At 39.4% G+C, this 22,556-nt stretch overlaps 1 protein-coding gene across 2 annotated transcripts in view; it reads left to right on the top strand.

Moving 5' to 3' along the window:
• The window catches only part of dock8 (dedicator of cytokinesis 8), a 110,870-nt gene extending 91,455 nt beyond the window's left edge, over window positions 1-19,415 (top strand). For both annotated transcript variants that reach the window (XM_060931926.1, XM_060931927.1), the window contains 9 exons: window positions 524-667; window positions 2,086-2,217; window positions 5,071-5,205; window positions 6,521-6,610; window positions 6,824-7,060; window positions 8,282-8,425; window positions 8,941-9,047; window positions 13,414-13,584; window positions 17,306-19,415. In XM_060931926.1, coding sequence (XP_060787909.1) covers window positions 524-667; window positions 2,086-2,217; window positions 5,071-5,205; window positions 6,521-6,610; window positions 6,824-7,060; window positions 8,282-8,425; window positions 8,941-9,047; window positions 13,414-13,584; window positions 17,306-17,357 — 1,212 coding nt within the window. In that variant the 3' untranslated portion in view covers window positions 17,358-19,415. The remainder of the gene's footprint in view (window positions 1-523; window positions 668-2,085; window positions 2,218-5,070; window positions 5,206-6,520; window positions 6,611-6,823; window positions 7,061-8,281; window positions 8,426-8,940; window positions 9,048-13,413; window positions 13,585-17,305) is intronic.
• The last annotated feature ends 3,141 nt before the right edge of the window (window positions 19,416-22,556 follow it).

Genomic DNA, 22,556 nt, shown 5'->3' with positions numbered 1-22,556 from the left:
GCAAGAAGGTTCTGAGTTTGAGCCCAGCAGTCAACGGGGGCCTTTCTGTGTGGAATTTGCATGTTCTCCCCGTGTCCGCGTGGGTTTCCTCCGGGTGCTCCGGTTTCCCCCACAGTCCAAAGACATGCAGGTTAGGCTAATTGGTGACTCTAAATTGACTGTAGGTGTGAATGTGAGTGTGAATGGTTCTGTGTCTCTATGTGTCAGCCCTGTGATGACCTGGCAACTTGTCCAGGGTGTACCCTGCCTTTCGCCCGTAGTCAGCTGGGATAGGCTCCAGCTTGCCCGTGACCCTGCACAGGATAAATGGTTACAGATAATGGATATCTCACAACTGGATTAATCAGGAATAATTAGGCACATTACTGCAGAAGGTTAGAATTGAGAGTGTCAAAATATAACTGACTTGTTCTGACATAACTCCTGATTTAGAAATGCAGAAGTATAAGACCTGTTTTCAGACATTCACATCCGAGAAAAACTACAGACTATTGAAGTAATCAGTGCCATTTTATTCTGACAGAACATCTCTCCTAATGTCCTGGAGGAGTCGGCGGTGTCAGATGATATCCTGTCCCCAGATGAGGACGGTGTTTGTTCAGGACGATACTTCACCGAGAATGGTCTGGTGGGGCTTCTTGAGCAGGCTGCAGAACTCTTCAGCAATGTATGTTATATATCCTAAATAGGGTGCGTCAGTTGCCCTCACTTTCATAAAATCTGATGCATTTTTGTTTGGGTGTTCCTTTTCACCAATAAAGACATCCTGTAAAAATTTTTGACCATATTCAAAAGTCTAATGGTGGCACCATGAGGTTCATTTTTTGCCAAAAAAACGCTTATTTTATGTTTTCGCATAAAGTTTGAATCACAATGTTGGACTCCATTTATTGATTTCTTGTGAGCCAGAGATCATGTTAAGAACCTTTGCAAGGGGTTGAGAAGCATTAATGCGATTCATAATACATTTGTATTGTTTAAAAGTAGTTGAACAATGATTCAATGAACAGCTAAAACTCAAACTGTGCTTGATAATATATTTAGAATATGTACTAAAAATGTGTATCTAAGATATTTGGTATACTCTATAAGGTGCCATAATGTTTCATGAAAAGTGATCGAAATTTTGTCATAAAAGTCATAAAATAGCAGCTTTTTCCATAACTTTGAGCTCCTGGTGCCACCATTAAACTTTTGAATTTTGTCAAAATATTTCACCCAGTGTGTTTTCTTACCAAAAGGAACATAAAAACAAAAATGCATCATGATCGGAGGAACTTTTCATTTTTAGGGGGCAACTGATGCACCCTAATCCTAAATGTAGCTGGTGATATGACTTGGATTAATGTGTGAAACTAGGTGATAGAAATATATGTCTGGCATGCTTGAAACTAGAACAGGCTGGTCTGATTGCTGCTTCTTTTGTTTAGTTAAATCCTTGAGATTTTCTTCACTTGTACATTCTGCTCTCTGCTTAATGAAGGTTATGTTGACCAGTAATGTCTTTCTTCTTTCATAACATTATGATCCTGATGGGTGATGTAATGGTACATAATGTCTCTCCTCTTTTATACAGTAATGTAGTCTAAACCAGTGATGTAATGCTTCTTCACGCATTTACGTTATACATAGATAACTCGGCTTCATCAATTAAATCATCATCATCCAATCACATAGCTACAACACACTCTTGAATGTGAATATATGCTCATGTTTGGCTGACAATAAACTGAGAAACTTCTCTGAGCAGCTGTGTCTGTGCCAGTGACTGCTCCCGGATTGATCCATGAGATAAAATCTCTGAGGTGGCAGAGGTCTACATTCCTAGATCATACTTTTGTCAGTTCGACTTCCTTCACTACAGACAGATCAAAACCTAACGCTAGGTTTTAAATTATCCTGGTTATTTAATTGTGCAGCTTGTGAAGGCGAGTATAGTTATGGTATAATAGTTCTTGATGGCATAAATCCAGTTGATCTGACGTACTACCTCTTTGTTGTTTTGTGAACTATATTTAAACTATGATTGTTGATTCAGTTCTTCATGCATGATGGAGTGTCTCTTCTGTCAATGTTCCTGAACAGGGTGGACTATATGAGGCAGTGAATGAAGTGTATAAGATCATCATTCCCATACTGGAGGCCCATAGAGATTTCCGGAAACTGGCCACCACTCACGACAATCTAAAAAGAGCTTTTGAGAACGTCGTTCAGAAGGTAAACCAGAGTGCAGAAGCTGCTACTTCTGATACTGCAAGAGATTTATCAGAACGTTCATTTGAATCAGGATTGTTTTAGTAAACTAAAGCTGTAAAAAAAAATGCAAACAAATTCAATTTACACTAAAATGTTCATGTAAATTTTAGTTTACAATAAAATTGACTAAATAAAGTTGAAAATACAACTAAATGCAACCACGCTCTAAATGTAATCTCTGAAAGCAACCAAAATATAGTAACAAATCAGACATGAAATAATTTCCATTTCACTTTTTCTGTGCAACATTTATATTTGAAAAATGGGAACTGTAGTGATTGCATTTGTAAATATCATACATTTAATTCAATAGCCAAATATATGAGTTTTAGTGATTGATCAGAGGTGGACAAAGTACACAACTTCATTACTTAAGTCAAAGTACAGATCCCACTGGTTAAATGTTACTCTGATACAAGTGAAAGTTGTACAGTCAAATTTTTACTTAAGTTAAAGTACTGAAGTACTTGCTTTTAAAAATACTTAGTATTAAAAGTACATTTTCTGTCAACACATTGTTGTATTATTGCCACAACGCTTACAAAACCTAACGCTGTTACCAAAGACAGAAATGTGAATTCACAAAATGAACACATGCTGTGCCATCATGGTGGTTTAACGTTAAGCTAGCTAGTCAGTGAAACTCCACCTGACATGCTAGCAAACTCTTTTCAAACTCAAAATCATATTGGGTAGCTAATGCTACTAGAAAAGAAAGATTTCTACATTGTTTATTTGGCAAGATTATGCTGAAACACATTTCTGAAAGGACTTCAGATAAGTTAACGTTATTCATGTTCACATAACTCTGTTTATACATGCTAATTAACAGTGTCCAAGTTAACCAGCTATTTGTCAGTGTTAGCCGTGGACAAGGCTACAGCAACTTTGCAGGCAAATCCATAGAAAGTCATTTAACTAACCAGACTGTACAGCTATTGCAACATTATCGCTAGCTCTAAAAGCACAGACAACTTCACTGCAAGCTTTCTCTTGGAATAAAACCTTTATATGCCTGAATACGCTTCCGCAGGTTGGATGGTGAGTTTTTGTAGGCCGTGATGTGGTTTGTTTTCGGCAAACCAAGCAAACATTTAAAACGAAACGAATCTTTAATCCTTTCAGAAAACCGAAACATGGGTTCTAGGTATGGCCATGGGTGTGTGCATTCCCCAGAAGAACCACCTTCTTTCATTCTGCCATCAACTGATCATGTTAAATAAAGCTGCTGAGAAATCACTGAACTTGATTTTATACAGTCCGTGGACGTGACGTGACCTTAGTGATTACCGATCAGCTGTCTCAGCCTCACCTGCGAAAAAAACAATCACATTTTAGAAAAGGAAAAAAAAACACCCACTTTCAAAGCTGCTTCATAGTAACAAGGACCTTGACAGAAATGTAGTGGAGTGAAAAGTACAATATTTGTCTTTCAAATGTAGTGAAGTTAAAGTCATGTTTCCAAAAAAAAATTACTCAAGTAAAGTACAGATGCTCAAAAAGTGTACTTAAGTACAGTACTCAAGTAAGTGTACTTCGTTACTGTCCACCTCTGTGATTGATTGACAGATTTTGTTTATATTTTTGAAGGATTCACTTATTATTACCCCCCGCAAACAAAGTTTGGGGGGGGGGGGGTATAGGAACCACCCTATCTGTCCATGTGTGTTGTAAGCGCAACTCCTCCTTAAATGGTTTGATGAATTTTGATGAAACTTTACACAGTTGCAATATACCACCTGAAGATGTGTATGAAGGAAAGTACTCCTGGTCCGATGTTTCAGAGGGGAGATAATTCAACTTATTCCATTCCATATGGCAATATATGATGACAGGCTCGTAAGCGCAACTCCTCCTAAACGGTTTGATGAATTTTGATGAAACTTTAAACAGTTGCAGTATACCACCTGAAGATGTTCATGAAGTAAAATAATCCCAAACCAAGGTCTTAAAGATACTTATTTTCTTACATATGTCATTATCTAGTGATGTGGCTGGTGTTCCACTTCATGAAATTGTACCAAATGGATTTAGAGCCCGTATATTATTGAGATGAATGACTAATAGGAATTTGAATCATGGTGTTGCAGGGGTATCGTTTTTTTAAGTTCACACACAGTTCCAGTTGATAAACTTTGTTGCGAGTGGGGGGTATTCTATAGTGAGTTTACTCACAGTTCTAGTTTTATTTTACTGCCTGCTATGACACACAACAGAGACAATCAAGAAACCGCTATTATTGTAGTTAAACTGATGTTTGTCTGTTTTTACATTCATATTTTAAGCAATATTAATGTACTGAAATATATTCAGGTTTTTTTTCTAATTTTAATGAGAAAAAGAGTCACTTTTTGAATTATAGAACTTTACTACATGACACCTTAAATTTTTACACGGCTCATTTGAATACTCAATTCTGATTGGTCAATTACAGCATTCTACAGTCTGATATTTCTGTATAACAGACCATTGCTATGGACCACATCATTAGCGAAGCAATACAGTCATTTTTAAATCAATATTTTGTCAGATTATTGATTTCTTTAGTAATTAGCCATGTAATAAGTGGGATAATGTACAGTGAGCTGGTCATTATTGCATAATAAACCCCAAGACCCCACCGCTTTGTGTCCTGCATCACCCTGTGGGGGTTTATTTTAAAATAATGACCAGCTCCCTGCACATTATCCCATATATAAAGGATCAATATGCAGCATTTGCAGTCCTCTCTAAGGATCAGCTAAAAACGATCCTCATAACTTAATTTGTGAGAATGAAAGTAATAAAGATATGTTTGTATGTGTTTTGTTTCAGGGTGATAAGAGGATGTTCGGAACATATTTCCGTGTGGCATTTTTTGGCTCGAAGTTTGGAGACCTCGATGAGCGGGAGTTCATATATAAAGAGCCAGGAATCACACATCTCCCTGAGATCTCCCACAGACTAGAAGTAAGAAATGTCTGAGCTTGTTTCTACTACAAAGTTTATTATGATACATCAGTGATGAGTAGGTATGTAATGATATCTCATGCAACGATAAATTGTGATCCAAACTTAGGATGTTTTGAACTGATGAAATAAACAATAAACTGTGATTATTATCAGGCTGCGTAATCTTAGTTTTTCCTAGCTGTAACTGTGTTGTTGAGATAGCAGAGGATGCAGTAATGTACAATAGCAGGAATACACTTGACTTCAACCCTAGGTGGAAGGAATACAGCTCTAATGCTGCAAAAATGCACAAAAAATCTAAAATGGGAAAGAACTGTTGCATGATTGACTGTACAAATAGATTTAACAAGAAATCAGAGCTCTGTTTTTACAGGAGCTAAAAGAAAGCTAAAGAAAAGAAAGCAAATAGAAGTACTACAAATCTTCATAAAACTTTAAGAGAAGGCCTATTTGTTATTAGCTCATCCGGCTGACAGGCGATGAGCTTATGCCATCATGTGTTGTCCGTTATCTGTTCGTCGTCCGTCCGGCGGCGTCCACATTTCATGAAAATTGCTTCTTCTCTCTCAATTCTTCACCAATTTTGATTCTTTCTGGTATGAAGGTAGGGGTACCTAGGATGCACATAACTTCTACCCAGATTTGCTTAATTGCAATTATTAATGAAGTTATGGACTAATTAAGCCTTAATGAACAGTTCATCAAAAATTGCTTCTTCTTGGTCAATCCCTTGCTGTTTTGGATTCTTTCTGGCAAATAGGTCGGTATTCCTAGGGTGTATATAGATTCTGTATATAGTGTATATAGCTTGCAACATTTATTGCACAAGGTGGCCCACTTTAGATCGTCCCTTCTGGACTAGACGGGGCTGGAGTGAGCTACGCCATTATTGACGGCCTCGTTAACTTTTTCCATTTTTAATAAAATAAATATTTTATATTTAATATGCTATTATATTTTACTACAACCTTTACAAATGTGGGTAAAAAATTACTGTTGGTTATTAAGAAAATGAAACAAAAGGTGTTGTGTGGCTTTTTTTTTAATTAAAAAAATAAATTTAACAAAAGAACTATTAAGTCAATAAAGAATAGGAAAATAAATGTTGCATTTTTTCCCCAAAAAATATAATGGGAAAATGGAATCGTGAGCCCAATATTATGAATTGAATTGAATTGTGTGAATCATTACATGCTTAGTGATGAGTGAATATACAATTAGATATAAACCTTTGTGAGAGCTTCATGTTTTAGTATGTAAAATATCTCAAATTCTTATGACTGTATATAACCAATATTTGTCATTTGTACAGAATTTCTATGGACAGTGTTTGGGAGACGGTGTTCTGGAAATGATCAAAGACTCCACACCTGTGGACAAAAACAAACTGAATCCCAACAAGGTATTTAAGACCAGATGTAATGCTAATTAAAGGTTAATTAAAAGAGAATTAAGATCTAATCAGATCAAACAAGAAAAGAACTTACAGTATTTACTTCACACTATATTTTGCTTTAGGGTCCGATTTTCTAACCGCTGCTCAATTTTCCTTCATAGCATTTCATTCTCGTTTCATATGTTGCTCATTTGAAACTTTTTTTTTTTTTGGATCTAGGCATATATTCAGATCACGTTTGTGGAGCCGTACTTTGACGACTACGAGATGAAAGACCGTATGACCAACTTTGAGAAGAACTTCAACCTGCGCCGGTTCATGTACACCACCCCGTTCACAAAGAGTGGACGGCCTCGAGGAGAGCTGAATGAGCAGTACAAAAGGAAGACCATCCTCACCACACAGCACGCTTTTCCTTATGTGAAGACACGAATCAACGTCATTCAGAAGGAGGAGGTAGCACATAAGTCCACTCAAATAGTCTCCGTTTCTATTTGCTCTAGAACTTCAAGGAAAAATCCACCCTGAGCAATTTACATATTCATCTTAAAATGATCTTCAGTTCTATATAAGATTTAATTTGTAATGAAATCCCTTTCATTTACACTTCTGTGATCAACGTGTTGGTCTCTTTTTGGTTTCTTATATTATCCACAATGCCATTCAACTACCTGCTAATGGTAGTGCCAGTGGGAATTGATTTCTACCGAAAGAGGCTGATGCAGCAGCACTTTATCTGATCCAGAACTTTCATGCTAATACAACTGTCAGTCTCGTTGTGCTTGTCTTCTTGTAGCTCGTAACTCAACTGTGTCAAATATCTGCATTTCATTCTGGAACTTTGAGTTCAGCATTTGCTGCCTCTATAACTTCTACATTTCATTAATATGACCTTAAGTCACTGGAAATTGGTGAAGGAGAATAGAAGCTTTCGCTCTTTAAAAAAAATTTTTTTTTAACCTTTCCCTTATTCCTTACATTCTAAAACAATGTTTCTCCAATTAGACATCATTACTACGCTAGAAATGTCCCCCTGTGATGTCAACGTTGTACACAACCACTAACTTCTCACATGAATAACGAAACCAACAAATTGGCACCCGAATCACTAAGCCTGGGCGGCACAGTGGTGTAGTGGTTAGCACTGTCGCCTCACAGCAAGAAGGTCAGGGTTCGAGCCCCGTGGCCGGCGAGGGCCTTATTGTGCGGAGTTTGCATGTTCTCCCCGTGTCCGCGTGGGTTTCCTCCAGGTGCTCCGGTTTCCCCCACAGTCCAAAGACATGCAGGTTAGGTTAACTGGTGACTCTAAATTGACCGTAGGTGTGAATGTGAGTGTGAATGGTTGTCTGTGTCTATGTGTCAGCCCTGTGATGACCTGGTGACTTGTCCAGGGTGTACCTCGCCTTTCACCCGTAGTCAGCTGGGATAGGCTCCAGCTTGCCTGCGACCCTGTAGAACAGGATAAAGCGGCTAGAGATGATGAGATGAGATGACTAAGCCCATCAGAAGTATTTGATTATAAACATATTTAATGTATTTCAGGTTGGAGTTTTCCTTTAGTCTTTGTGTATTTACACTTGAGCACTATAGCAGCCATGCAATGACAGAATAAGGCATTTCTCATTCTAAAATGAATTAAATGTATTCGTAAACATTCTTAACTTTTCCTTTCTACAGTTCGACCTGAGTCCGATTGAGGTTGCGATCGAAGACATGCAGAACAAAACTCGCGAGTTGGCCATCGCCACACACAAAGAGAAGCCTGACCCCAAGATGCTGCAGATGGTTTTGCAGGGCTCTGTAACAGCTACAGTTAACCAGGTCTGACCATCTCACCGACATCTAAACTCACTGACATATTCCTCACCTCAATCAGCTGTTTATATAGTTATATTTTGTGGTTGAAATTTTCCTTCTGCTCAGGAAATAACTCTATTTTAGTCTCAGGAAATCGGAGTGATATAAGCCGTGAAAGTCAGTCTGAATAGTTTCAAAGTGATATTGCCTTCCTGAGGCTGCCCAGAGCCGCAGAATAACAGTTTACGGCACCAATCATCATGATACGTTTAGTGTTGCGATGTCTCCAGAATCCTGAGGAGATGGCTGTGGTTATATGATAAACGCCAGTTGGAGGGACAACACAGGAAACGTATGGCAATCGCTCCACTCCTGGGCTACGCGGCCACATCTTTCAGACAAAGGCCTATTCATGCTTTTCCCTTATGTGTTGACTTTACCTCATGGCCTCCAATGTGCGAAGCATTCATTTTCTCTGTCAGTACTGATTTCAGGAGAGAAACCTCTTTCTTTTCCTCCCTCCCTTTCTGTCTCTTCAGGGACCATTAGAGGTAGCCCAGGTCTTTTTGAATGAAATCCCAGCAGACCCCAAACTCTACCGTCATCACAACAAACTGCGCCTGTGTTTCAAAGAGTTCATCCTACGGTGAGTGTGGCATTTAAGATCTCTTAAGAAAGAGCAGCTTTTTTTTCCAAGGCAATGACTTTTTAAGTGACTTAGCCCTCTCCCGAGTAAAAACGATGCAGAACTGTTGCTTCCACTGAGCACTAAGCATCTAAATAACAGAGTGCCATTGTTTTTCCTCATGGACACTTCTTAAAATGGCTGAAAGTGCTACCAGAGACCCTTTTTTCATTTACATTCCATTTGCAAAGAAATGAGCAGGCCAAAGTTTAATGTCATTCAGCTGCATCTGATTTGGTTTAGCTTTAATGTACCTAAATAGAAACTCTAAATAAATGGACCTGAATGATCTTTTTTTTTCGTACATATGAAATTTCTGTGGCAATGTTTTGCTTCGGCTTCTGAAAGTGTTTTTTATTTTGGACAGATGTCAAAACCTATGTCTTAATTGCTGGCAAAATTCAAATCAAATATTTACTGTCATTTCTAAATGTTTCTTTTCTTCAGTAATCCATATAAGCTGGCATGACATAAGCCACATTATCCAGTCAATGTTAAGAATTGCTTCAACACTGGCTGGAGCAGGTTTGGGGTGTGTGTGTGTGTGTGTGCGCGCGTACCACATTGCTGAGTGATAGTGATGGTAGAGATTAGGAAATAGCTCCTTTCGTGTGCAGTACAGTAGCTGTATTCATGGGGATTTAAATGGACCCTCGATAAGCAATGAACCACAGTGCTTTAATATGTAACATTTCACCCCAGGTTTTAACCACAACATCAAAGCGAGCGTTTTTCACATTCGCTTACTGCAGACAACTGATCTTACCGTGAAGCTGGACAAGATTACTTTGTGCTCAGGTGGTCTGTATGCTATTAGATTTGAATTGTGGTATATTTATTTTTTTTACTTTTAAATTCCGTGCTTCAAATGCAGATACTTGTATAGAAGAGAAGTAAATTACTGTCATTAATTCAACATGTTTTCCGAATCAGAGTGCAGTGTATGTATATTTCTTATAGTTGCTTCACTGTTTGAAATGTTTTCTGGCTTTCTCTTCAGCCGTTTTTCATCTTACAGCTACAGCTCCGAAAAGGCCTCCCCTCCAGGACCACAAATACCAACCAGAATGTTTTAAACCCTTTAAATCAAAATTCCTTTCAATCAGTCACTCCCCTTTTCCCAGAGCAGGTTTTACAGCCTCCAATTCTTCTTAACTCTCTTTACAGAGATAACCACATGGGTGGTCAAATCACACATTTATCAACTAGCTCAACGGGCAAGTAATAGCATTAATGTGCCACCCAGTCCTGTGTTTTTGTTGCCAAGAAACCTAATATAAAAATATACACCTGGTGGGCTAGTTAGCTAATTAAGTATGTTAATACAGGATAAAGGAAACAAACAATTATGATTATGTAGCACATTGTGTCTGTGTCCTGGAAAAAGGTCAGCAAATTGTTGGCCAACATTTGAGCAATTAGATGTCGTCTTCTGCCCTCGCATCAGTGAAATGACCACACGTTGTCCTAGCAGTTGATGTATATCACAGCTTTACGTGGCACTTTATGTTGCTTGGGTTTAGCGGTTGTTCCACACACCTGTAGTTGGTTATCGCATAGGGGCTGTTTTCTGATGTTTACAAAAGGACGAGTCATGCAGAATTCATGAAGTTTCTTTCCAAAGTAACAACAATATGGATGAGGCATTTGAATTTAATAGCAAGCACCCATGTGGTGTCTGTACGAAAGGTGTGGGAGCAAATTCTATTTTCTGTTGTGGTTGCAAGCATTAGATCCATAAAAAATGCTCTGGCATCTCTGGCAGACTCACTCCTGACCCTGATTTCAGATGCAGTCATTGCCTTGGTACTGCCAGCTCTATTGACTGTAGACCATTCAACCATGTTATGGCAGACGACCACAAACTAGAGGTGGTTGTCTCCTTTTGTTACCTGGGAGACTCAATATCAGCAGGAGGTGGTTGTAAAGATGCCACCATCACTCAGGTCCGAACTGCTTGGGGGAAATTCTGTGAGCTACTCCCCATCTTGACAAGCAAAAGCCTTTCCCTAAAGACCCGGGGCTCCGTTTACAACTCTTATGTACGAAGCACAATGCTCTCTGCCAGTGAGTGCTGGCCTATGAAGAAGGCTGACCTGTATCGTATAGAAAGGAATAAGCGCTCCATGCTTAGATGGGTGTGCGGGGAGATGCCAACATTCCAACTTCCTCCCTGCTAGGAAAGCTCCACCTCACTGATACCAACACAGCCATTGCTGTAAGATGCTTGAGGTGGTATGGACATGTTTGCTGCAGTGCTGCTTGGATTTCCAGGGTTGTTGATTTTGATGTGTGTGGGCGAAAACCTAGGGGTCGCCCCTGAAAAACCTGGTTTGAGGGTGTCAATAGTGATCTCAAGAAGTATGGTCTTTCGGCAGCTGACGCGCAGAATTGTGGGAAACGGAAGGCTGCCATGAAACATCTAACCTGCCCAGAGGTGGAACCATGATGTAAAACTGGATAGCAGCAATAGCAGCAGCATCCCTATTTATTTGAGCCAGAGTATACAGCCCCTGTGCGATAATCAGTATACAGGCACTGAATGGGGTGCTGCGCCAGAAACTGGAAGAAGAGAATGGTAAAACAATGGGTGTAGAAACAGTAATTTTCTACAGTTTCTTTACAGTTGTTAATGTAAACCGATACAGGTATATCTCTGTAGGGATCCTTTCCATGTTGTCAGACACTTATAATAACATTGAGCCTGACCGTGGCAAAACAAATATTTTACATTGACACGGAGGTTTGCCCCATACAATTATGTTGTTTAGCCATTTTGCAGTTGCCATTTATAGTGTTCTAACTCAATAGTAGACCGACTTCGATTTTTTTTTGTCCCTAGTAAATATTTGGACTCAAAAATATGGGAAAATAGGACCCAGGTTAAAAAATCCTGGAATTTCCCTTTAAGCTTAAAACAAGTCCTGACCTCAATCCTATCGAAAATATTGCCCCTTTTCCACCAAAGCAGTTCCAGGGCTGGTTCGGGGCCAGTGCTTAGTTTGGAACCGGGTTTTCTGTTTCCACTGACAAAGAACTGGCTTTGGGGCCAGAAAAACTGGTTCCAGGCTAGCACCAACTCTCTGCTGGGCCAGAGGAAAGAACCGCTTATGTCAGCGGGGGGGCGGAGTTGTTAAGACCAACGACAATAACAAGACCACGAAAGATCGCCATTTTTAAGCGACGAGAAGCAGCAGCTGTACAAACGCGAAGTCATCCATTATTATTATTATTGTTGTTGTTGCTGCTGCTTCTTCCGTGTTGTTTTTGCTTTGATATTCGCGCCAACGTTTATGTAAACGTAGCACCGTAACTTCCGTATACAGCGACGTAACTGACGTATACAGCGACGTAATGACGTATACAGTGACGTAATGACGTGGCTCCGCTTAGCACCGCGAGCGATGGAAAAGCAAACTAGTTCTCAGCTGGCTCGCAAGTTGAACGAGTTGTGAACCAGCACCAGCACTGGCTCCGAACCAGCCCTGGAACTGATTTGGTGGAAAAGGGGTATATGTGGACTGTGCTTAAAAGTCAGATCTGTGCCAGGAAACACATAAATTTAATTGAACTCCACCAATTCTGCCAACAACAGTAGTCAAATATCCAACCAGAATTCTGCCAGAAGCTTGTTGATGGCTACCAAAAGCATCTGGTCAAGGTGAAACTTGCTGAGGGACATTTTAACCAAATATTAGGTGTGCTGTATGTATAATTTTGACACGGTACTGATTTCAGAAAGCCCAAAATAATTTAAAACTTGTGAACCGAATTCTTGGTTTTTTTCCTTTCTTTTTTTCTTCCTATTATACATGCATGTTATACAATCATAATGCCCCAGGAAAAAGAACAGTTCAGAGAAAATACTGAAAGCCCAATATTGCCATGACATTAATGTCCATGTATTTAAACTTCTAACCTCAACTGTACATGTTCCTGATTCCTGAAAATCACCTGTCATCTGTCAAAAACCTTTTGACTTTCACCCAGATCATGCCACAGCTGATGTGTGTAGTGCAGCAGGTGGTGAGATTCAGAAACATGTGCTATAGTTACAGCATTGAGGTGCATCACACCAACATGAAGCATATAATTTATAATAAATATCACAAATGTATAATATTTATATACATTTATAATAAATTTTGCAAATTTTGTCTTATGAATGTCGGTAGGAAGTAGGATTTTTTGTTTTCTGCTTGGGAAACCTACTTGTCTGCTGGGAAGCTTTGAATAACAAAACAAATAACCCAGGCATGAAATCTGCTAGTGACCCTTAAACCAAGTCCTCCATGTGTAGCTCACTGTAAATATATATGTGGTGTAGGTGTGGGGAGGCAGTTGAGAAGAACAAGCACCTGATCACACCAGACCAGCGAGAGTATCAGCAGGAGCTGAAGAAGAACTACAATAAGCTGAGGGAGAACCTGAGGCCCATGCTGGAGAGGAAGATCCCTGAGCTCTACAAGCCCATAGTCAAACCCCGTTTGGAGAACAGGTACTACATCTGCTTTCTTATGTGCAGTAGATCAAAATATGAAGACAAAGACCTTTATTGAGACGGGAGTTGAAAATACACATACAGTGCCATACTTGTGCTAAGCATGTAGAAGGCGTGGCCTGAAGGTTAGAGAACCAGCTTTGGGACCAAAAGTTCGCTGGTTTGATTCTCTGGACCAGCAGGATTGGCTGAAGTGCCTTTGAGCAAAGCACCTAACCCCCAGTGCTCCCTAGGCTGCTCTGGGTATGTTGTACATCGTTTCAGATAAGAGTGTCTGCTAAATGTCATTAATATAATGTAGAAAGGCAGCTTACTTTTAGTGCATTGATCTTAATCCAGAGGTTTGTGTGTGTGTGTGTGTGTGTGTGTGTGTGTGTGTGTGTGTGTGTGTGTGTGTATTACACACACACACACACACACACACAGAGTGGTGCTTGAAAGTTTGTGAACCTTTTTGAATTTTCTATATTTCTGCATAAATATGACCTAAAACATCATCAGATTTTCACACAAGTCCTAAAAGTAGATAAAGATAACCCAGTTAAACAAATGAGACAAAAATATTATACTTGGTCATTTATTTATTGAGGAAAATGATCCAATATTACGTATCTGTGAGTGGCAAAAGTATGTGAACATCTGGGATTAGCAGTTAAATTGAAGGTGAAATTAGTCAGGTGTTTTCAATCAATGGGATGACAGTCAGGTGTGAGTGGGCACCCTGTTTTATTTAAAGAACAGGGATCTATCAAAGTCTGATCTTCACAACACACGTTTGCGGAAATGTATCATGGCACGAACAAAGGAGATTTCTGAGGACCTAAGAAAAAGCGTTGTTGATGCTCATCAGGCTGGAAAAGGTTACAAGACAATCTCTAAAGAGTTTGGACTCCACCAATCCACAGTCAGACAGATTGTGTACAAATGGAGGAAATTCAAGACAAATGTTACCCTCCCCAGGAGTGGACGACCAACAAAGATCACTCCAAGAGCAAGGCGTGTAATAGTCAGCGAGGTGACAAAGGACCCCAGGGTAACTTTTAAGCAACTGAAGGCCTCTCTCACATTGGCTAATGTTCATGAGTCCACCATCAGCAGAACACTGAACAACAATGGTGTGCATGGCAGGGTTGCAAGGAGAAAGACACTGCTCTCCAAAAAGAATATTGCTGCTCGTCTGCAGTTTGCTAAAGATCACATGGACAAGCCAGAAGGCTATTGGAAAAATGTTTTGTGGACGTATGAGACCAAAATAGAACTTTTTGGTTTAAATGAGAAGCATTATGTTTGGAGAAAGGAAAACACTGCATTCCAGCATAAGAACCTTATCCCATCTGTGAAACATGGTGGTGATAGTATCATGGTTTGGGCCTGTTTTGCTGCACCTGGGCCAGGATGACTTGCCATCATTGATGGAACAATGAATTCTAAATTATACCAGCGAATTCTAAAGGAAAATGTCAGGACATCTGTCCATAAACTGAATCTCAAGAGAAGGTGGGTCATGCAGGAAGACAACGACCCTAAGCACACAAGTCGTTCTACCAAAGAATGGTTAAAGAAGAATAAAGTTAATGTTTTGGAATGGCCAAGTCAAAGTCTTGACCTTAATCCAATCAAAATGTTGTGGAAGGACCTGAAGCGAGCAGTTCATGTGAGGAAACCCACCAACATCCCAGAGTTGAAGCTGTTCTGTACGGAGGAATGGGCTAAAATTCCTCCAAGCTGGTGTGCAGGACTGATCAACAGTTACTGGAAACATTTAGTTGCAGTTATTGCTGCACAAGGGGGTCATACCAGATACTGAAAGCAAAGGTTCACATACTTTTGCCACGCAGATATTATGTAATATTGTATCATTTTCCTCAATAAATAAATGACCAAGTATAATATTTTTGTCTCACTTGTTTAACTGGGTTCTTTTAATCTACTTTTAGGACTTGTGTGAAAATCTGATGATGTTTTAGGTCATATTTATGCAGAAATATAGAAAATTCAAAAGGGTTCACAAACTTCCAAGCACCACTGTAAACACGCACGCACACATACATACATACATACATTTTATATATATATATATATATATATATATATATATATATATATATAAAATGTATGTATGTATGTATGTGTGCGTGTTTACAGTATGTATATATATATAAAAAATACAGTATATGTATTTTATATATATATATATATATATATATATATATATATATATATATATATATATATAAAATACATATATATTTCATAGCTTTTAAGATTTTTTTTATCCCTGGCTACGGTGCTACAGGAGACACCTGAAAAGGTTTCTGCTTTCTCAGCTAAAGCAACAGTCAGATCGCACACAAATAAAATTCACCTGGCAGGAAAAAATTTTTTTTACTGAAGATTAAAAGACACAGGATGTAAAATACATGAATATGCTTGTTACTGTGGTTCATTTCACATCATGTTTGCTTCATAGATGTTCACTTTCAACTGTAAATTCACAAAAATCTCAGCATTTCAGGTCAGCTGAGTGTCTTGTGCACGTGAAGCATGAACTGATGTAGAAAGTGAAAATGTGGGTCATTTTTATATTTTCTGGAACAAAAAAAACTTAATGAATGTCATTATTACATTGTGGTCATGTGCTGTTTTTCTCTCTCCCACCATCTCTATTACTGTGTTCACTCCTGTCTGCATGAAGCAGTGTTGTAGTCGAGTCACTAAACTTCAAGTCCGAGTCCAGCCTCGAGTCCCCAGTGTTCAAGTCCAAGTCATTAAAGAAAATTTCGAGTCGAGTCCGAGAACAAGACTCCAGTCGCACCATTTGACGGTGGCTGTTGCTGCCTTTATGTGAAACCGTCTCTGCTACTGTGTTGGACTAACGTTACTGCTTGACTGCCCCGTTTTAGTTAATAAGTTACAGAGAAAAAGCTTGTTCATCGCTTTGCAAGCCCCGCCCACTATCAACAGGGCAAATAACATGAGAGAGCAGGTTAACACTAGCTAGTTCATCGGTCAGTAAACCCCGCTATCAACAGAGCAATGAACATAGCGAGTCACTTACTTCTCTGGGTGGAGTCTTGCCAAATGATGATTGAAGTTCGAGGTTGTCCCCATCATCTCCTCGATAGTTCTTCTACATATGGAACACATAGCAGTGCATTTTTTCCCACTGCACGAGAAGTCTGTATAAGCAAAGCGGACAATCCTAGGGGCTTCTCTCCAGACATTTTCGCGCCATTAACGTTAGTTTGTTCCTGAACATGACGTATGAAAAGGTGAATGTGCATTCTCTTGCACAAAATTAGTATAAAAATTAATGTAGTTATAAATATCTTATACCAAATTATTATGGCATGTTACAAAAAATAAAGAAAAAGTCAGAGTCCTCATCTCCAGTTTGAGTCCGAATGCAGTTAATGCACGAGTCCGAGTCATCAGTGCTCAAGTCCAGTCATGAGTCCTTAAAATTAGAGCACGAGTCGGACTCGAGTCTGAGTCCTGGACTCGAGTACTACAAGCCTGGCATGAAGTAAAAACTTCTGGCGTCTGCAGCTTTTTTGTTTGGGTTCTGCAGGAATCTTGGTTCTGATTCACACCTCCACAGTACTTACTCATCTTGACTCTACTTTATTTCATTGCCACTTAAGTTACATCTTGTAAACTGTCGAGTGAGTCCCAGTTGTGCCTTCTTCAACCCTCTTTTCTGTCTTGTTTGGAACAGGGACTCGATCAAACGACACAGCTTCCGGCGGATTCAGGAGGACAGTTCATGATGCCATGACAATGGAGGAGATGAGAGGAGGATGTTCTCAAAGAGAGGGAGTTTCACAGTTTGAGTGGAAGAGCAGCTCTGCTGGCAACTTGATACCTCAAGCAGGGTTTCATGCACAGTATTAAATATTAGTTTATGTTCAGATTGTCAGAGTGATCATGAATGTTGACACATTTCCGTACATTCGCATTTTGTTGTCCCCTACAGTTGTCTTGATTTGCTGTTTTCCTGCTAAAAACTTTTAGGTATCATTTTAGATGGTCATCTTTGGTTGAATGTTTAAAAAAAAAACCTATCAGGTGATTAACAACCAGTTTGAACTCGAGTTCCAATATGAAACTTGATAGGCTGAGGAAACTGCATACCACTTTTTTTTGTTCAAGAATTCAGCAAGCTATATAACTGTATCATATTTTTAAATAATCTGTCTTTACTTTCAAATGTTCTGGCATATTACTGTTATCCACCACTGTAGATAAAATACTTTACCATTTTCCTGATGCCTAATGGGAAGTTTATTTGTTACAGAAATTGGATTTGAATCTTGATAAGATCAAACATTACAGTCATGGGGAAAAAGAAAGTACACCCTCCTTCAATTCTGTCCTCACCAACTTCTACAAACAACCAACCTCAGGTGACAGCAAAAAAAAAAAAAAAATTTTAAAACCCCAACAGATTTCAATACATAGTCATTTTTCCCCCAAAATGTAACCCAACATTCAGAAACCAGGTGGGACACCTTGTAATTCAGTAACATGCCGAACCATAGTGAGGACCACTCAATTGTTATTTAAGTGTTGATGAATAACATCATAGAATTGAAGGAGGGTGTATTTTCTTTTTTCCATGACTGTACAGACAAATAACACTGGGTGGGTGAAATACTTCAAACTGTGCAAATAAACATGTATACAAAAATCTACATGATACACAGGTATCTATTGTCTAGTGCAGTAAAACAAGTGAATATTTAAAAAAAAAATTCTGATGATGCAAACAGACTGTCCACATTTAAACAGAATGAAGGGAAGCTACACAGAGACAGCTTACGTAACCCCAGGAAAGAAAGGCCTGTGAGCTGCGTAGTCGCCCTCCTGCAGGAACACATGAGCATCCTCCGAGCCGCATGTGTTCTGCTGTGCATTTAATGCCTGGTGGAGCGGATGGGAGGAATTTCAATTCTCATGATGGTTGAGAGCCAAATCAGTGAAGTGAAATGACTGGAATTTTGCGTACACAATGCTGCACAGAAACAGAACTTTAATCAGTGTTGGATATCTCAGAAAAATGTCCACAAATTAACTAGATGTACTGAAATCCTTACATCCTGTTGTGCAAGCTCATTATTTAGCAGAATTTTAATGAAAGAACTGCTTGTGAAAATCATGTCGATACAAGATTTACAAACTGCCCCGGGTTACATTAGACATAGTTTCTTTATTCTTCATGCTTTTACTGCAATAATATATATTTTTGAGCAGAGATATATTAAAAAGGTGTACATATGTTTTACGTTATTTATAGGAAGTTGTAGTTTTGATTCTCACTGGTACGAGCAGGTTTTGCTGTAGTGTGCCAACTCCCATGTCCTCATTACCTAACCTTTTTGGAATACGTTAATATCATAAATGAAATGTCAGCATTGGTTTAAAAAAAAAAAAAAAAAAAGATAAAGCCCAGAGAGGGTTTGTTAAACTAATTTGGATGGAATGTGGAATTATTTGGTTTTTGTATATTTTCTGTGTTTTTATTAACTTGAAGTGTAAGTGGTTCAGGAGCATTTTAGTCGGATTTTGTTTTTATTTTTGCTGTACCAGTTGTGAAAAATGTTCCAATTCATCCTCCATAACACAGCAGATTGCAGTTTACCCTTTGTTTTGAAAAGTGATCTGTTTTGTTATGAACATCATACTTCTTTCTGTTACACATGTTGCTGCTCATGAACACTGTGAGAACTGTTTGGCCTATAGTGTGTTTCTCCAGCACAATGTGGATGTACATTTATTTTGTATCATAACATTCCAGTGCACTCAATAAAAAAAATTTACCTGTTGAAGCTGTGTTGTCTGTTCCAGCTGTCGATAAGTAAAGATGAATGGCAGATTAAAGGAGAAACTAAGAGTGTCTGAGTCAGATTTTGGACCACAAATGGCTTCGATGTGCTTTGGCATGTCTCTGAAACTATACTAGAGAGATGAGCACCATTCTTCTGAATGATATCTTCTCAGTTGGTGTTTTAATGATTGAGATCCAGTGACTGATAGGACTATAGAATATGATTTAAATTATTTAAATACTCAAACCATTCAGTGAGTCTTTGTACCCTGTGGACGTGGGCATTGTTATCCTAGAAGAGACCATGTATGTATAAATAATTTGCGACCAATATAATATAGAGTCACAGGAGTGCCATGAAAAAATCCATCCATTATCTGTAGCCGCTTATCCTGTGCAGGGTTGCGGGCAAGCTGGAGCCTATCCCAGCTGACTATGGGCGAGAGGCGGGGTACACCCTGGACAAGTCACCAGGTCATCGCAGGGCTGATACATAGAGACACACAACCATTCACACTCACATTCACACCTACAGTCAATTTAGAGCCACCAATTAGCCTAATCTGTATGTCTTTGGACTGTGGGGGAAACCGGAGCACCCAGAGGAAACCCACATAGACATGGGGAGAACATACAAACTCCGCACAGAAAGGCCCTTGTTGGCCGCTGGGCTCGAACCCAGAACCTTGCTGTGTGGCGACAGTGCTAACCACTACACCACCATGGTGCCCGCCGTGAAAAAATAAATGTGGGGGGAACCAAGAAAATGAATAAAAGTAAAAGAAAAATAAATGTTTTTCTTTATTGCTTTTGCTATTCTACATAGCTTTTCTTTTTTCCTTATTGCTTTTTCGTTTGCTTGAGTGGCCAAGCTGTCAAGCTTTGTCAAGGCTGCGGGTGGGCCTTCCTACCCAGGCTGCTTTACGAGTGTGAACATGGTAGTGGTTTGAATCGGGAAGGGAAAGAGAGGATTTGTTTCCTTTATATGTATGCTAGCCATTATCTGGTCTTCTTCATTTCCAGTTTTAGTCTTTATGACACTCCTATGACAGTGTTCTGTTTCCCCTACATTATTTTACTGTTTAAAATGACTTGAAAACGACTCCTTTATTTCCATGTAAATGGCTGGGTAGCGTCACCACTTCAGAGCTAGAAAATCACTGGTTCAAACCTCAGCTCGGCTGAGAGCTTAATAAAAATTTCTTTCTCATTCTGGGACTCTATCAAACCATGCTGGCTATATGAAAACAAACTGTAAACGCAACTCAGTTTATTCACATACAACATTTAAATCTATGAATAACAGATGAAGTTTATTAATTATTTTCAGTGTAATTTCATAATGGAGACTAATTTCAGGTTGTAGTGATGACATTGTGTTCCCAAACGAGCGTCCTGAAACAATCTATATCTGAAAAAAATTAAAATAAAACCTCCACATTTCTGCCATTTCTGTTTTCAGATATATACTGTAAAGACTGTTTCAGGATGCTCATGTGGGACCACAATTTCATTACTACACCCAGGAAATCCTGAAACTAGTCTCTGTTATGAAATTACACTGAAAATAATTCTTAGAATTTATCTGATTTACAGTGGTGCTTGAAAGTTTGTGAACCCTTTAGATTTTCTATATTTCTGCATAAATATGACCTAAAACATCATCAGATTTTCACACAAGTCCTAAAAGTAGATAAAGAGAACCCAGTTAAACAAATGAGACAAAAATATTATACTTGGTCATTTATTTATTGAGGGGGCAGCACGGTGGTGTAGTGGTTAGCGCTGTTGCCTCACAGCAAGAAGGTCCAGGTTCGAGTCCCGTGGCTGGCGAGGGTTTCTGTGCGGAGTTTGCATGTTCTCCCCGTGTCCGCGTGGGTTTCCTCCGGGTGCTCCGGTTTCCCCCCACAGTCCAAAGACATGCAGGTTAGGTTAATTGGTGACTCTAAATTGACTGTAGGTGTGAATGGTTGTCTGTGTCTATGTGTCAGCCCTGTGATGACTTGGCGACTTGCCTCTCGCCCGTAGTCAGCTGGGATAGGCTCCAGCTTGCCTGCGACCCTGTAGAACAGGATAAAGCGGCTAGAGGCGATGAGATGAGATTTATTTATTGAGGAAAATGATCCAATATTACATATCTGTGAGTGGAAAAATTATGTGAAGCTTTGCTTTCAGTATCTGGTGTGACCCCCTTATGCAGCAATAACCGCAACTAAACGTTTCCAGCAACTGTTGATCAGTTCTGCACACCGGCTTGGAGGAATTTTAGCCTGTTCCTCCATACAGAACAGCTTCAACTCTGGGATGTTGGTGGGTTTCCTCACATGAACTGCTCGCTTCAGGTCCTTCCACAATATTTCAATTGGATTAAGGTCAGGACTTTGACTTGGCCATTCCAAAACATTAACTTTATTCTTCTTTAACCATTCTTTGGTAGAACGACTTGTGTGCTTAGGGTCGTTGTCTTCCTGCATGACCCACCTTCTCTTGAGATTCAGTTCATGGACAGATGTCCTGATATTTTCCATTAGAATTCGCTGGTATAATTCAGAATTCATTGTTCCATCAATGATGCCAAGCCGTCCTGGCCCAGATGCAGCAAAACAGGCCCAAACCATGATACTACCACCACCATGTTTCACAGATGGGATAAGGTTCTTATGCTGGAATGCAGTGTTACCCTTTCTCCAAGCATATTGCTTCTCATTTAAACCAAAAAGTTCTATTTTGGTTTCATCTATCCCCAAAACATTTTCCAATAGCCTTCTGGCTTGTCCATGTAATCTTTAGCAAACTGCAGACAAGCAGCAATGTTCTTTTTGGAGAGCAGTGGCTTTCTCCTTGCAACCCTGCCATGCACACCATTGTTATTCAGTGTTCTCCTGATGGTGGACTCATGAACATTAACATTAGCCAATGTGAGAGAGGCCTTCAGTTGCTTAGAAGTTTACCTGGGGTCCTTTGTGACCTCACCGACTATTACACGCCTTGCTCTTGGAGTGATCTTTGTTGGTCGACCACTCCTGGGGAGGGTAACAATGGTCTTGAATTTCCTCCATTTGTACACAGTCTGTCTGACTGTGGATTGGTGGAGTCCAAACTCTTTAGAGATGGTTTTGTAATCTTTTCCAGCCTGATGAGC

This window comes from Neoarius graeffei, chromosome 10 (genome assembly GCF_027579695.1).
Source record: "Neoarius graeffei isolate fNeoGra1 chromosome 10, fNeoGra1.pri, whole genome shotgun sequence".
NCBI classification, from domain to species: Eukaryota; Metazoa; Chordata; class Actinopteri; order Siluriformes; family Ariidae; genus Neoarius; species Neoarius graeffei.
The sequence above is the reverse complement of the archived record's forward strand: the minus strand, read 5'-3'. Positions and strand labels throughout refer to the sequence as shown.